General features: G+C 39.5%; 1 protein-coding gene across 1 annotated transcript in view; it reads left to right on the forward strand.

Annotated features, from left to right (window-relative positions):
• Window positions 1-16,679, forward strand: part of LOC136881791 (uncharacterized) — a 954,543-nt gene that overhangs the window by 529,735 nt on the left and 408,129 nt on the right. The window contains exon 5 of the mRNA XM_068229324.1: window positions 7,428-8,621. Within this exon, the coding sequence (XP_068085425.1) occupies window positions 7,428-8,621 (1,194 nt within the window). The remainder of the gene's footprint in view (window positions 1-7,427; window positions 8,622-16,679) is intronic.

The raw sequence follows: 16,679 nt of genomic DNA on the forward strand, positions 1-16,679 counted from the left end.
ATCCCATTACTGACTGTTAATTCCAGCGTTTATCACAGCATGCTTTAGCTGATCCTTGAAATGCCTCAAAGGGGCTCCATGAAGTCTTGTGCCAGAGCAGAGTGCACCATACAGGAGTTGACGAGGAAGCCTGGTTGCACTCATGCGATGGACGTGCCCTATCCATCTGTTACGTTGGCCAATGATGTTACCCTCAATGCTTATAGCATGTGCTTTCTCAAGAACTGCAAGGTTGGTGACACGGTCCTCCTATTTGATGTTTAAAGATGGATCTAAGTTTTTGCAGATGGAAGCGCTCTGGCTTTTTGATATCCTGATGGTAGAGAGTCCAAGTTTCACAACCATAAAGCAGCGTTGATATGACAACAGCACGGTAAACCATGATCATGGAATGCATTGTAAGGTCCTTATTCGTGAAGACAAGTTGGGATAAACATCCAAATGCTGAGTGGGCAGCACCAATTCTCCTATCATTATCTTGTTAGCAGTTAGCATTCGTTGAAAGGATATTTCCTAAATATAAAAAGTGGTCGACCAACTTCAGTGCAGTATGGTGATACTCCTATTTATACATTTATAACACAACTTTCAATACACTAACACAGGCTGGCACATGTCAACTTCAATACTAAACAGGAACTTGCTATTGTATAATAAATGTTCAACACGTGTTTATGCTGTCTGTGCGTAACAACTTAAGCCAAAGTCACTCAAAAGAATAGCACAAGTATTAACCTAACATGTTCAGAGTAAATAGAATTGTTTATATTCATATCTTACAATTCTTGGCTATTTCATGAAATCAGGTAGAATATTTTTTTTGCAAACTGTAGAATTCACTAACAATACACTGACTTAGCAAATGTTATGGGATAGTCACCTAATAGCGTGTGGGCCCTCCTCTGGCCCTGCGAACTGCAGTGAGACGCCATGGAAGTGAATCGACAAGTCCCTGGTAGTCCTCTGGACGCAGCTGACACCAAATCGTTTGCAGAGCGGCCACCAATGCTGGTCTGTTCGTGGATGCAGGATCCATGGCACGGAGCCTGCGTTCCAGGACATCCCAGATATGCTCGATAAGGTTCATATCAGGCCTCCTGGGTGGCCATGGCAGTCGTTGGATATCCGCTGCATGTTCCTGGAACCATTCCTGGGCGATATGGGAGTGATGTGGCGGCGCGTTATCATCTTGAAACACCGCAGAACCGTCTGGGCACTGGAAGGCCAAAAATGGGTGGAGATGGTCTCCGAGCAGCTCAACATACCGTGTACCATTCAAAGTCTCTTCCAGAACAACTAGGGGGCCCATTCCATACCAGGAAAATGCACCCCAGACCATAACAGAGACACCAGCGCCCTGGACCACACCTTCGAGGCAGGCGGGATCCATCGCTTCATGTGGTCTGCACCATACGCGGTGCCTCCCATTGGCATGGTGCAGTTGAAATCGTGATTCATCCGACCATATCACGTTACGCCAATGTTCTAGTGTCCATCCCTGGAGACTGGCGACAAATGCACCTCGTTGTGCCCGATGACGTTGGGTTAACAGTGGGACCCGTATGCGGCGCCGGCTCCCATACCCCATAGAATCCATGTTCCTATGGATTGTCCACTGGGAGACATGTCTAGTACGGCCTGTGTTGAATTGAGCCGTGATTTGTTGCACGGTTGCCCGTCTGTCACTATTGACAATCCGTCTCGGATGTTGCCGGTCACGGTCATCGAGGGTGGCTGGACGGCCGGTCGTTTGTCTGTTGTGGACGGTGACACCCGCATTCAACCATTCACGATACACCCTGAGCACGGTTGATCGAGTGAAGCCAAATTCCCACACCACTTCCGAAATCGCACTTCCCATCCATCGGGCACCGACCACCATACCCTGTTCGAACGGTGTCAGCTCACAACGACGTTCAATGTTACACCTGTCACATGCACAGCCACTGCTCACAAGGTCTCCTATACAACTGCCGCTGGCACAGGGGGCGTGTGGTGAGCAGATAACACACGTGTGCATCAGTGCTCCGTTATCCCATGACGTTTGCTCAGTCAGAGTAGTGCCAATGAGATTTTTGGTGGAGAACTACAATGGTTGGGAACAGTACCTGGCATTATATATAATGCCAACTTTTTAAAAATGTTATCAATGAAGAACAAACAAATTTACCTGATATCCAAGTTTAGTAAAATAAATCCAGTTTCTGAAAGGCAGACCCTACAACGAATGATATCAAATATCTCAGTCTACTGCAGCTACCAATATTTGGTCATAGTTTGGCTACATTGCATGCTCCTAGCATCAGCAGACAACAGAAGTTTTGATTCACAAGTCTGGTCATATAGCACGTGGCTGTGGCCATGACAAATGTTGTCCTCTTTATGGGGTTACTGACAGCTTGTACCTCTGCAAGCCAGGATGTCACAAAATCTGCGCTCCGAATTCCCATACAAGCAGCATTGCCCCTACACATCCCAGTTATGCAAACTGCTTGTGATCGTCCAGCTAAATTTGAATTCTTGCACAGTGAAAACGGATGTTTAAAACTAACGACTGAATCCAAAACTATATTTAACAGTGTGTTTGCGAAATAATCATTAAATGTAATGTCACCGAGGTAGCCTCCGTGGCTCAGGTGGCAACACACCGGCCTCTCAGCACCGGGTTCCGTGCTTCGAATCCCGGTCACTCCATCTGAGATTTGTGCTGGACAAAGCGGAGATGGGACAGGCATTCCTAATAATACCATAAAGGATGTTGCAATCTTGGCAGTTAAGGGATCTGTCACGATTTTACAAAATCGATTACAAGCTACATAATAATGTGTTATTGTCCTTAATCTCTTCTTCTATTTTCCAGTCTTTTATCAGGAATTCTGTAACCATACTTTATTTGGTATGCTTTGTCCCCCTGACAGCCTTGATAATTTTCAGGAAGCTTATAAAATAAAGTATAGAAAACTTTCTCAAATCTATAAAAGTGTCAGTAACACATGTTTAAAAGTGATCTGGTAGAATCTGAGGATTTTCTTATTGAACGAAAGATATGTCAATCTGTTATTAATGTTTTTCTTTATGGGTGAGTCGTCTATTTGCAAAACCGGCAATCTCCCCAAAAAAATTGAAATCCACTTTTTGTGCTGAATGTGTTCTCTGTTTACTTTTACATAAGGTAGCAAACTATTAGCTGCAAGCTCGGCCTCCAACCAGCTTATTTACTTCACCAAAAATTGGAGTTAGTTGCAAACATGGCCATCCGCGTATGGTTATGAGTAGCAATACCGGCCATCTCCTCTAACGCCAGAGGGCAGAGGAATCGCAGCAATTGTGTGGGAAAGAACAGCTTATTCTTGGTGACTATTGTAGATGTTATAGTTCCATTGTAAGGAAAGTCGTGGTTTTTATCATAGAACTGTATCGCTATTATAATTATATTGGAAAAAATGGACACTGAGGTTGATGAAGTTGACACCTTAAAGGGCCAGAAAAAGGCAATGAAATAGCATCAGCGCTTTATCATAAGCTAAATACTATGATTCTGTAACCATACTTTATTTGGTATGCTTTGTCCCCCTGACAGCCTTGATAATTTTCAGGAAGCTTATAAAATAAAGTATAGAAAACTTTCTCAAATCTATAAAAGTGTCAGTAACACATGTTTAAAAGTGATCTGGTAGAATCTGAGGATTTTCTTATTGAACGAAAGATATGTCATTCTGTTATTAATGTTTTTCTTTACAGGTGAGTCGTCTATTTGCAAAACCGGCCATCTCCCAAATGTGTCCAGTGTTTCATTCTATAAGGTGTTTTGCTGATTGATGTGGGGGGGGGCAGAACAAAAATTCTGTTATGATATCAATGCTCTCCTTTTGGTTTGTCACAAAGGCACCTAAAAGCATTAAGGAAATTGATTTAATTTTCCCTGTGACAGGCCATTCATTTTTACCACCCGATAGAGTTTTTGGGCTCATTGAAAAACAAACAAACAAACAAACAAAGAAAATAGAAACTTTAATACAACCTGAGGAATTTCATCATGTTCTTTCTCAGTATGGCAAATTAGGAAATGGTGACAATGTTCCTCACTTTGACTGGAAAACAGAATATACTTCTATTTTCAGGCCTACAGGGAAATGGCACTTCAAATTTTCTGCTGTGAAAAGGGTTATTTTGACCAAATCAAAAGGAGGCAATTCAGCGTTAAATCAAGGTGAACCCAACTACAGAATAGACGTTGGAACAAAATTAGGCGTTTGTAAGGAAGGCAAAAATGTTTTGATGATGAATCCAAAAGTTATACATACTGGTAAAAGAGTAAAGAATTTAAAGGCAAAAGAGTTGAATCTCTATTGACTAAACGTTTTGGGACTCGGTGGAGAAATGTTGAAGTGCTGAAGTTTTACGAAGAACTCATTGATAACAATAACGTTACACAAAACAACCCAGAAGATGAGGGAGATGCATGAGCACAGTGTAGACAATGGTATTAATGTTTAATTTAATGTTTAATGTTTTTTTTTCATTTAATTTTTGAAAATGTAATTGTGGTTCATTTTCTGTAAATACGTTGGCTTTTTATACTGCATTGATTGTTTAAGTTAACTTTTAAATAGCGCTTTTTTTTTGTGTTCATTTTCATTCCTTCAGTTTCTTTAGTTTGGTGCACACCCGGCCATCTCCAAATTAGAACTTTAATTATTTAAATATTTAAATATACAAATAAAACATTAGCATTCTGTAACATTCATTACAATGCTATTTATAAGTGATATAGCAAATACAAATAATTCTAAATCTCTTTATTTAGATTTTATACATTTTTTCGGTCTCCTGAAAAATTTAACCATTTCATGCATTTCAGGTACATTTCATGCCTCAATAGACTGAGAAACATAAAGGTTACATTAACTGAGTTGACAATGAAAAAAGAACGGCTTTTTTCGTAAAACTTGCCGTGTAACTTCACTATGTTGACTTATTTTTATTTCCGACAAAAGCAGTGCTCATCAACTCAACCATCTACTGCAAGTGTTCCAACAATACTGGGTTATTAGCCATTAAGTGTATCAAATACAGTAGAGACAAAACGCAACACTTCCAGATTTAGCCTTGTTAAAATGGGAGACAAGTCGCAAGTGGTGCTCCTAGTGGCTTGACCTGAAAATTTGTACTAAATTCAAATATCAATGGAAATGTATATACGGAAATGGGTAAATAAATTACGTCTAGAAAGAAAATGTTACTGAGATATTAGAAAGTGTTACTAATATATTAACTTCAAAGTTGCTAAAGCAAACAGATAGGGAATTTGCCACCTGGATGACTGCCCTAAATGCAGATCAGTATTGATTGATTGATTGATTGATTGATTGATTGATTGATTGATTGATTGATTGATTGATTGATTGATTCCATTACATCAGGGTAAAGCAAATTTGCATCATCATATTGTTTCAACAAAATATGTACATTTCTTAAATCACCCATATTTTGTTCAGTGCTTGACAACTTGGAACACAACCAGCCATACTCATATGCATATGTATTTTCCTGAATTAAATCAAACCCACAGATCACACCTACAACAACACATCGGTATTGAAGGTTAACTGCTGCACTATACAATAAAATATGCGTATTATATTTTAAGCCAGTTAAAATATGGGTCGAGCAGGTCAGAAGATTATGAAGTACTATAAAAATCTCTTTGTCACTCGAAGAATATATATGCAAACACAATATTACTTACATTTTCTTGTCATGAGGAAAACGGAAGAAAGACCGCACATTCTTCTCTACTTCATGGTTGACTATATTTGTAAGTAGTACAGGAGATATTATAAGTAGAATTTTGTAAACAATATAAATTTATTAAGGATGAGCTGTGTGTTTAATAGAAAACATTGTTAGCATAAATTGTATAATATTGTATTATAGGAAAATTTTCTTCTCTTGTTAATTTAATATTTAGTGCTTGACAATAATGTATATTAGTGTACCATTTGCCACCGAGGTAGACACCTCATTTGCAAATAAAGAGATTTTGGTTACTGCAGCCAAGCACAGCACATACCTCTCCCCTCATGTTGAGAGGAGATATCAAGGAATGACACACGGTACTATTTAATTATGTCAACTCACTGAAAATGCATAAATAACACCAAAAACTTCACACACAAATACACATGCTCTTATGACAGAATCGGTAGTTCTCAGGTCAATCCGCTAGAGAGAGCTCTAATAGCTGTCCCTCGATATCTCGCAGAGTGTCGCGTATTGTCTCTACTGTATTTGAGTGTATTTTGTACTCATTAAAAAGAACAATTGTGATTAGAATTTTTTTTTTTTAATTGTTGTTTTATTAAATGTTTATAACTACATTACATCACGTACATGTTTTGCGAGCATCACATTCTCTCTTCTTCAGCGGTTATACAAATTTAAATTGCCCAAAATTCTTAGACCTGTTATCTATAACATTATAATGTACACAGTCATATGGTTACAAAACTCCTTATAATCTGTAAAGCAACTCATTCTAACATCTCCTAGTTAAACTACAATCTGTGTTAATAATCAAACAATACACTTCGTTCTACTTTCAATCCAGCCTTGTCAAAATTACAACTTCTACCCATTATGCTAAAATAAATGTATATTTCATGTAACTTATTGAAACTTTCCACTCAGAGCCATTCCTGTGGCTTACCATGGAAAGGTAGCAAACTCGTACGTGTTTTGAATGTGAGACTAGCTTAAGGAAGTTGAAGCTTATTTTGAAATTGATTTTGAACAACTGACAGTGAATAGAAGATGAATACACATACAACAAAGTTTTCCATTGAAAAAAAAGAGATGAGGGTAATGACCCGGTTTGAAGGTTGTTCAACTTGCTTGCATGTTGTCCTATGATGATAAGCAAGGTTGATTGTGTTTACATGTATATAGCTGACTAACATTGTAATGGTTAGAGGATAGACACACATTTAGTTGGCGTTGGCTGCATTCGGTAGAAGACTTAAACTCTGAGTTAGTTCCATTCTATGAATATTAATGTAAGAAAGAGTCTGGATGATGAGCATACTGCAGATGCTAAGAATTTAGAGCCTAATTTACTTTCCAAATTTTACTCTTAGTTCATCCTAGATTTTAATGTCAGTTGTGTGTTTGTACATTTGTTTAGTTATTAGATGTATTACATTAAGGCTGAAGATGACCAGCCAAAGCCGAAACTAGTCCCTACTTTAGTAATGTAATTCAAATATATTGCATATTATAGTATTGAAAAGGTGGACCATTACAACATTAATTTTATAATATTTTTCAGGCCAATTTTATTTTTCCCACACGGTATTATTATCATAAAATGTATGTAATCAGATCGTTATACTGCACTTACCTTTAATTTATCTCATTTCTCTTTACAGATCCCGCTCCTCCTCGGTGCTCCGTGCTGCGAGGTTCACCCGAATACAGAGCCTACAACAGTCTTCCTCGGCATAGAGACGCGTGCCCTCCATACTCGAGAGATGACAGCAGTCCGCCTTTGTTCCGCCGCAACGATGCCCTCAAGTTTCAAGACGACTTCCATCGTCAGCTCTCTCTTCCACTATCTGATGACAATAAAAATGCTAGGAAAAATAGTTTAATTGCTCCATTGAAAGTAGACCAGCAGGAACCTCCAAAACAGTTCCCAAAGTTGCAACATTCCAGCCATTCAGAAGAATCTAGACCTTTTCATTCCTCCCCGCCACCCATGACAAGGTATCGACGACAGTTATTTGCAAGCACGGGCAGCGATAGAGATCTTGACGATCATTTAACGTCTTCGCCACAGCTACGTAATCAAATAGTGAACGAGTATGATAGACCCAGTAGTACAGAATCGATCCAGACAAGATCGTTTAGCCATGATCATCAAGAACTGATCTTTCCTGAAAACAAGGAAAAGTTTTTACCAACTAGTATTGCTATTGGCAACCATTCTCCCCCCAGCATTGCCATCAGAGAACATCTTCCCACCAGCGTGGCAGTCCGGGAACCATCCCGCACTAGCATAACCTTGCCGGAACGATCTCCGACAAGCTTCGCTTTCAGAGACCATTCTCCGACGAACCTTGCCATTCGAGAGCATTCTCCACTGAATAGACGTCATCAGTCTGTCGATGTAATGGATCATAAAAGTGCAAGGACGATTCCTGTCATTCAGAGACATTCCACAACTGAAGTGGATAGTTTCGCATCTCCTTCACCTCAACAACGTTGTTTCATGCTGCGCCAAGATTCTCCTGTTTTCCAGAAGAGACATCCGCTTATGCCTCGAGAGAGCCTGTCTTCCATGCAGCGGCGCTCCATGATCTCGAGGGACTATGTCGGCTCCACCATCGAGTACAGCGGCAACAGCGACAGCGGAGGGGAGATCATAGCTACGCCTCCGACTGCTAGCCGCAGGTTTGGAGCTCACAGGGACGACATGATCCCTCCTAGACCTGAAGGATCACCTGCGTCTATTCGAGCTAGTTCTGGTGAGGACTTTGATATGGAGCCAAACTTGGATACAGTGTTCCGTAAAGTGACTGTCAAAAAACGCCACAAAGAGACGCGCCGAGTTGTGGATAGTGGTGAGTCATCTTCTTTCTCTTATTTTTTGTTCACAGAGTTCAAAATCTATTTTCTCTTCACTACTGATTTATAATAAGTTGAGGTTATTTGTTTCAAGCCTTCCTGGTGGCTACGACTACTAAGGCCTCAATTCTTTATGGTCTGATCCTGTGATTAGTTGCTTGTATATACAGGGGAGATGTATGTGTTTTTAGATGTTCACATCAAATAACTCTTACACCATTAATGAAATCTGTTTTCACTTTTACTACTCTTACCAAGGGACTCATAATCGAACTTGCAACACTTTTGCAGATTGTGAGTATGTGCCAAGATACAGTATTAACTACATTGCTTTGTACACATAGCATTATAGACTTGGGCTTTATAAATTCAAGGGTGTAATTTTCAAAATATGACAATTCATTCTTGAGAAAATGGCATGTCCTCAAACATGCGACACTAACCAGCTATGGGTTGCCCTATTTGAATGAAAGTCGCTGATCAGGCTGCTATGGCATATACTAGGTATGAATCGTGTGCCTGTTGATATACAAAGATCCTTCACCTTCTTCTGACGGCTAGCTATCCAGTCTGCAGTGCACATTCAGGGTCTCGCATATAAACTAAGACCGAATGCACGGTGTTTATATTCTGCGCTACGGCACCTGGCTTAGCTGAACTTATGTCGACTAAGGTTAAGTTATGAGTAGGTTCCCACCTTCCAATACTTATCAATTTCTATATAATAGGTTTATTAATTACATAACAACACGACATAAGGGAGGACGTTAAATACGACACGACTGTCTATAAGACTCATTTCAATAATCTAACCACAACTCAACTTCAACTACGGTTATTTTATCAAGAGTTCCCCCGATAAATATACATTAAGAAAATCTTGTATTTCTCCAATTTATCTTCAAGATTAACAAAATGTACACGTCTCCAACATGAAGAAGAACTTTATCGCCGTTTCTAATTCGTCATTTGAACACTGACTTGTTGAATTTTTAACCAACATGAATGAACTTTATTTCATCATCATAATTATATGTTTTAATCTTCGTGCCATTTTATCATATCTTTTAGCTTTTGTATCATCATAACATCAATGTATTTTAATTGTCTTGCCATTTTGTCAAATTTTAGCTGAAGATGTTCCATAATCGGAACGAAACATGTACTAGAGATTATATGGTTTATGTTATGTAATTAATAAACCTATTATATAGAAATTGATAAGTATTGGAAGTTGTGCTGAGCCAATACGGAATAAATATGAGATTTATAAGCTGGAACTTATGTCGCGCGCGGCCGCCCTGCTTACTTTAAGCATGTATACAGTCTTACATGAAATCTTACCTAATAAAAGACGCTGGAAGTGTCGTCCTTCCTGGGTTATACAGGCACTGTATCTGGTAACTACATTCTGGCTGGTGCGAGTGAGTTCTGCCACTGTTATGTTCCTGATTTCAATAGTAATGTTTTCTTTCACTTCTTCCAGTGTGTGAGGATTTGTTCGATACACGTTTTCTTTAAATTCACCCCACAAGCAAAAATCACACACTGTGTTAGATCTGGAGAATGAAGGGAAAATAGAGAGCACTGATCACTCTGTCTGCAAACACTTCCGAGATTGTAAATTTCTGCTGTATGAGGAGGGCCTGAATCTTGTTGAAACCACCAATGCAATTTTTCTTGTTCTGTTAACTGATGGAAGAAGGGCGTCAAAATGTCGTCTCGGTGCCTCTCTGCGTTTACTGTCATCTTAAAAAAGTAGGCCCAATTATTCGTCTTGCACTAACAGTACACCAAACACCAATCCTCCTATTTAAATTAATTTCGTATGGCTATTTTTAGCCGAATGCAGCCCTTGTAAGGGAGACCCTCCGATGAGGGTGGGCGGCATCTGCCATATGAAGGTAACTGCGTGTTATTGTGGTGGAGGATAGTGTTATGTGTGGTGTGTGAGTTGCAGGGATGTTGGGGACAGCACAAACGCCCAGCCCCCGGGCCATTGGAATTAACCAATTAAGGTTAAAATCCCCGATCCGGCCGGGAATCGAACCCGGGACCCTCTGAACCGAAGGCCAGTACGCTGACCATTCAGCCAACGAGTCGGACTAATCCTCCTATCATAATGAGGGACTTCATAAACACCATTAGGATTTTCTGCACACCAATAGCGAGAGTTATGACGGTTCACATGACCATTAAGATGAAACATACGAACATACGAAAATATGTTGTTGCAATGATAACTGCCTCACCATGTTAACAGCTGAGATACAGACTGGTGACTAATGCTTGCCAGGTCAAACACATGCAGGCTGAAGAACTATGCGCACACCTCCCGTACTGCAGCTTACGGTTCGGAGAGTAAAAACGCCGTTTCGACAATCGTAGTTTATTTGTGAGACCCTGCAAATACACAGTGGAAACGCTGTATGATTTAAAACGTGACATTTAATCAATGCCGTTGAATGTTTGAAATTAAACCAAAGTGTATTTATTCAATAATAACATGAATAAGTGACAAAGGCTTCAGGTATATAGTAAGGGGGTACAATGGTTAACACTTTCAATACGGTGCCCGAGGACTTGATTTTCTTAACTAATAAATCATCACATACTAGAAATACATCTCTCTCTTCTGGTAAACAAGAAAAACAATATTAGTTCTGCCTACTGTTGCTAGATGGGAGCGCTGACTTTCGTTGGATAGAATATGAACCGTTCTTTGAAGAGTAACAAGGATGTGTTCAATGCATTATGTTTTCCCACTCGTTCCTACAATGGTGGCAACGTCTCTTGACTCCCTGAACAATAGTGTGATAGAAACCCTAATAAACTGGAATTCAGGATCTTTTTTCTCTCATATAGGCTTAGTAATACTAATGTAACAATCATCATCATCAACAATGTCGCACTCCAGTTGCCTGGGTGTGGTTAACAAGCCTCCTCCACTCCTTTCTGTCCTTCCACATTTCCTGCTCCATTACTTCCACCACATCCAGACCAGCTTCTCTAATGTCCTTCCAAATCTGATCCATCCACCTTCTTCTCGGCCTTCCAACTGGTCTCTTTCCTTTAACTTCTCTTTCCTATTCCCTTCTTGCTATTCATTCCTTTCCCATTCTTTTTACATGTCCGAACCATCTCAGTCTTGCTTTCTGTATCATCTGTACTAACGGTTCTATATTTAGTTCTTCTCTGATTTTAATATTTTGAATTTTACCTCTTCTTGTCTTTTTAACCAATGTTCTTAAAAATTTCATTTCTACTGCTTGGATGTTACTATCTTGTCTCTTATTAGTTACCAGCGTCTCTAGTCTGTATGTTACAATTGGTATGAAATACTTTTTATATAATCTTAATTTACTACTACAACGTTTTCATTCCTCCCCTGAAGGGGGAGGCGGACCTTTTAGATGGTGACGCCGTCTCTCAGGCCGGGAGATTTGTTACGATGAAGGAGATGTGCGGAGAAGGTGAGGGAGTGGGCGGCCGTGGCCTACACTACGAACTGTCCCGGCATTCTCCTTAGTGCAGGGGAATGGAAAACCACGGAAAACAATTCTCAGGACAGCGTGGGACCAGGCGTGAAGTCCGGCATTGTGCCCCAGACCCGTCTCCCGATTGCAGAGGCGTAGAGCCACGGTAGAGCCGTGGCCAACTTTCCTCTGCTCAGTTGGCCGGTCAGAGTACAGAGCATATGGGACAACAACCCACTCTGCATCTACCGACGTAATCTTAATTTTGTTCCCTTGGGTACTTTGTCATCCCATAAAAGCTCTCTGACTTGGTGATAAAATGTTGTACCTTTACTTACTCTGTTTTTAATTTCAGGGTTGATTTAATTTCTTCCATTAATAATGCTACTCAGATATATAAACTGTTCTACATTCTCTAACCATTCTCCGTCTTGGCTTCTGTTTTTCTCTTTTCCACAGTGCACGACTACAGTTTTCTTTTTACTAATTACCATTCCAAGCTCGTTCAGATTTTCATTCCAAATGTCCAGTCTCCTTTGTACTTCCTTTTCTCCCTTTCCCCAAGTCACCACATCATTTGCAAATACCAAAGTATTCACTTCATCACTACTGATACTCTGTTTTACACATTTTATGATTTCATCCATCAATATAATAAACAATAGTGGCAACAGTGCACTTTCTTGCTTGAGACTTTTTTTTTTTTTTTGTATAAAATGTTTCAGAGTCACCACTCTCCACTTGTACACTGCTTTTACTCTCATGATACAACATTTTGATCTTGTTTATTAATGATTTTGGTACATTCCTTTTCCATAGGCATTCCCATACATGTTTTCTCTTAACTGTATCATAAGCTTTTTCCAAATCCAAAAATACGAAGATGATTTCCTTGTTCCTTTCCAGATGTTTTTCCATTGTTGTTCGCACTGTAAATATCAAGTCTATTGTTGATCTATTTGGTCTAAAGCCATATTGTTCTTCCTCTAACTGTGTTTCTATTATATCCCTCAGTCTTTTGTCTATGACTTTCTGCATTATTTTTAGCCCATGTGATAATACGGTTATACCTCCATAATTTTCACATTTATTCCTGTTTCCTTTTTTGAAGAATGGTACAATGCTTCCTTGTTGCCAATCTTCAGGTATCTTATCATCCTTTTATATGGCATTGAGGGCTCAGTATAGCCACTGTAGTCCAATGCTTCCTGCTGCCTTAAACATATCAGCACTGAATTCATCTTTCCCACTTGCTTTACCTTTGGTCATTGCTTTCACTGCCCTTTCAAGTTCCAACCATGTTATCGGGTTCTCTTCTTTTTCTCCATCGATTATTTCCATTTTCTTTTCTCCTTCTTCCTCCGAGCAGTCATCCTCATTATAAAGTTTTTCAAAATATTTTTCCATCACCTTCTGAAGACCCTTTTCGTCGTGTACTATGGATCCATCTTCTTTCTCTAATGCCTTGATTTTTTCTTGATTTATTATTTTCAATTTTATTACTCTGTATAGTAGTTTCTGATTTCCTTGACTATCTTGCTCAATTTCGTTGGTAAGCTCTCCCCAACATTTCTCCTTTTCTTCCTTGATACTCCTCTTTACTTGTAGTTTCAATCGTTTGTATTCCACATGTAACCTTTCTATATTATTCTCATCCCCCTGATATGATTTTTGCTTTTCCTTATCCATTTCTTTCTTCACTTTGTTCCTTCCTTTTATTTCTTTTTTTATTTTGTCTGTCCACCACTGTGTCTCCTTTCCCTTAACCTTTGCTTTTGTTTTTCCGCATACCTCAGTTGCTGCTTCCGCAAATGTCTGTCGTAAATTGTCCCACGTCTTCTCCACTTTGTATTTCTGTGTTAGGCAACTTCCTTTTTATCCAATCTGGAAAGCCACTTTTTTATCCTCCTCCTCCTCCAATTCCCAAATCCTGATCTTTGGTTTCTTCTTCAGTACAATTTTAGGGATTTTTACTTGTTTTAATTCCACAATTAACAATCTATGATCACCTTCCATACTTTCACTGGGGATTATCTTCATATTCATGACGTATCTTCCCCATTCTCGGTCTGTTATTATAAAATCGATGAGTGTTCCATACTGTCCATCCCAACTATATCAGCTGATCTTATGGCTATTCCTCTTCATAAAACATGTGTTCTTTATTATCAGGTTATTTCTGATACAAAAGTCCAACAGTTTCTCTCCATCTTAATTTCTATCGCTATACCCATGTGGGGCCAGAACATTCTCATATCCCATTCTATCAGTTCCCACATGGGCATTCAGATCTCCCATTATCATGTTCCCATCTCCAACAATATATGCTTCCAGTTCATTGAGGAAATATTTTTCTTCCACGCTACATTCTGTCTGTGGAGCATACACCTGTATTATCTTCAGTAGTCCCTTCTTTACATGTATGTACATTATTATAATTCTTTCATTTACATACTCAGCTTCAGCTATTGGCTCCACATTCTGATTCACTACAAATCACACTCCATTTCTTTTCTCTTTACTGTTACCCATCCAGTACAAGGTGTACCCATTTCTTAGTTTCTTCATTCCTTTCCCTTTCCATTTTACTTCACTTAATCACATGATGCCGAGTTTTTGTCTCTCCATTAGGTCAATCAATTCATTTTCCTTCCCATTCATTGTTAAAATATTTATTGTTCCAAATCGGGTTTTGTTCTCTGATCTAACACTTGCACGAACATCAGAATTACCATCATACTGGGCAACTGTAGCCAGAGACTTGTCAATTCCATTTCCATTTTTAAACTTCCATCCGAGGCTTGTATTATAGTAGAAAGCAAGTACAAATTTACTCATCTGCTGACCTGCTAAACCTAATGCATCTGAGGATTTTCTTTTGGCGTTTACTCCCTTTGCCTTTGAAGATCCCTCTACCGGGCGAGTTGGCCATGCGATTAGAGGTGCGCGGTTGTGAGCTTGCATCCAGGAGATAGTGGGTTCGAATCGCACTGTCGGCAGCCCTGAAGATGGTTTTCCGTGATTTCCAATTTTCACATCAGGCAAATGCTGGGGCTGTACCTTAATTAAGGCCACGGCCGCTTCCTCCCTGCTCCTAGGCCTTTCATATCCCATCGTCGCCATAAAACCTATCTGCGTCGGTGCGACGTAAAGCCAATAGCAAAAAAGAAGATCCCTCTTCTCCATAAGGCAGTGGTTTCCTCTTCTAATTTTACCAGGAGAGGATGGGTTGGCTCTTCAACCGTCTTCGCCATTCCAAAGGTCTCCTTCTCTGCCCTGGGCATGGGTTCCATGTTATACCCCACGAGACTGTGTCCCTGCCTGAACTTAGCTCTCCTTCACACCGGCCTACTGATGTGGAGGTTACCCACCACCGCAACGTGGATGCACCAGACAAGAATTACTCAAGTGAAGGATAGGGAAGGTGACCCAATCTCCCTTCAGCTGGGTTAGTTGTTCTGTAAGATGCCACAACCAAAGGCAGATTATAAACATTACACAACTTAATATCCCCAAACTAAGTATTATAATGTAACATTGTTAGATGTAAATATAAAAATAAATAATTACAAACATGATTTGAAATATATATTAAAAAATGCTCAAAATCATGATAGATGAATATATTTGTTTAAATTGTGCTGGAATGTATATGATTTCTTGTTCTTGAGCATAATTTTATTTTGGCCAAACATGTAGGAAGGTAGCAACAAGGGTTAAACAGCATCGCAGGCATTTACGTCTTTGCCAGCCAGAGAAGTCTGCTGTGGCAGAACATGCCATACCTAATGACCATCAAATCATTTTTTGATATAACTTCTATAAAAATGTCATATGGCTTTTAGTGCCGGGATATCCCAGGACAGGTTTGGCTCGCCAGGTGTGGTCTTTCTATTTGACACCCGTGGGCGACCTGCGCATCAATATGCCTACATATTTAGAAATCATATATACCGGGCGAGTTGGCCGTGCGTGTAGAGGCGCGCGGCTGTGAGCTTGCATCCGGGAGATCGTGGGTTCGAATCCCACTGTCGGCAGCCCTGAAGATGGTTTTTCGTGGTTTCCCATTTTCATACCAGGCAAATGCTGGGGCTGTACCTTAATTAAGGCCACGGCCGCTTCCTTCCCATTCCTAGGCCTTTCCTATCCCATCGTCGCCATAAGACCTATCTGAGTCGGTGCGACGTAAAGCCCGTAGCAAAAAAAAAAGAAATCATATAAACCTATGCCATTATATATAATTAATTATCGTGGCCACTATTTTGCTGTTTCCTTGATAATTTCCAAACACATGAATATTATTCTATGATTTTTAAAATCATGATTGGTAATGTTATAGCTACAACATATGTATACTAGAATCAGTGAATCAGTGAAGTCCATCAAGAATAAATATCTTTTTCATTAAGTCATTTTCAAGCAGACAATTCTTTCATTAATTTGCATTTGAAAATACATTTTTTAAACTCAACCAATGAAGCTAGCTCAATAATTCTAGCACATCTTCTTCTTCTCTATCAAATATACATGCATGCAAAAGTTCATTTTAATATCTTAAAAAATCACAGAGTTACCAGG

This window comes from Anabrus simplex, chromosome 10 (assembly GCF_040414725.1).
Source record: "Anabrus simplex isolate iqAnaSimp1 chromosome 10, ASM4041472v1, whole genome shotgun sequence".
In the NCBI taxonomy this organism is placed as follows: Eukaryota; Metazoa; Arthropoda; class Insecta; order Orthoptera; family Tettigoniidae; genus Anabrus; species Anabrus simplex.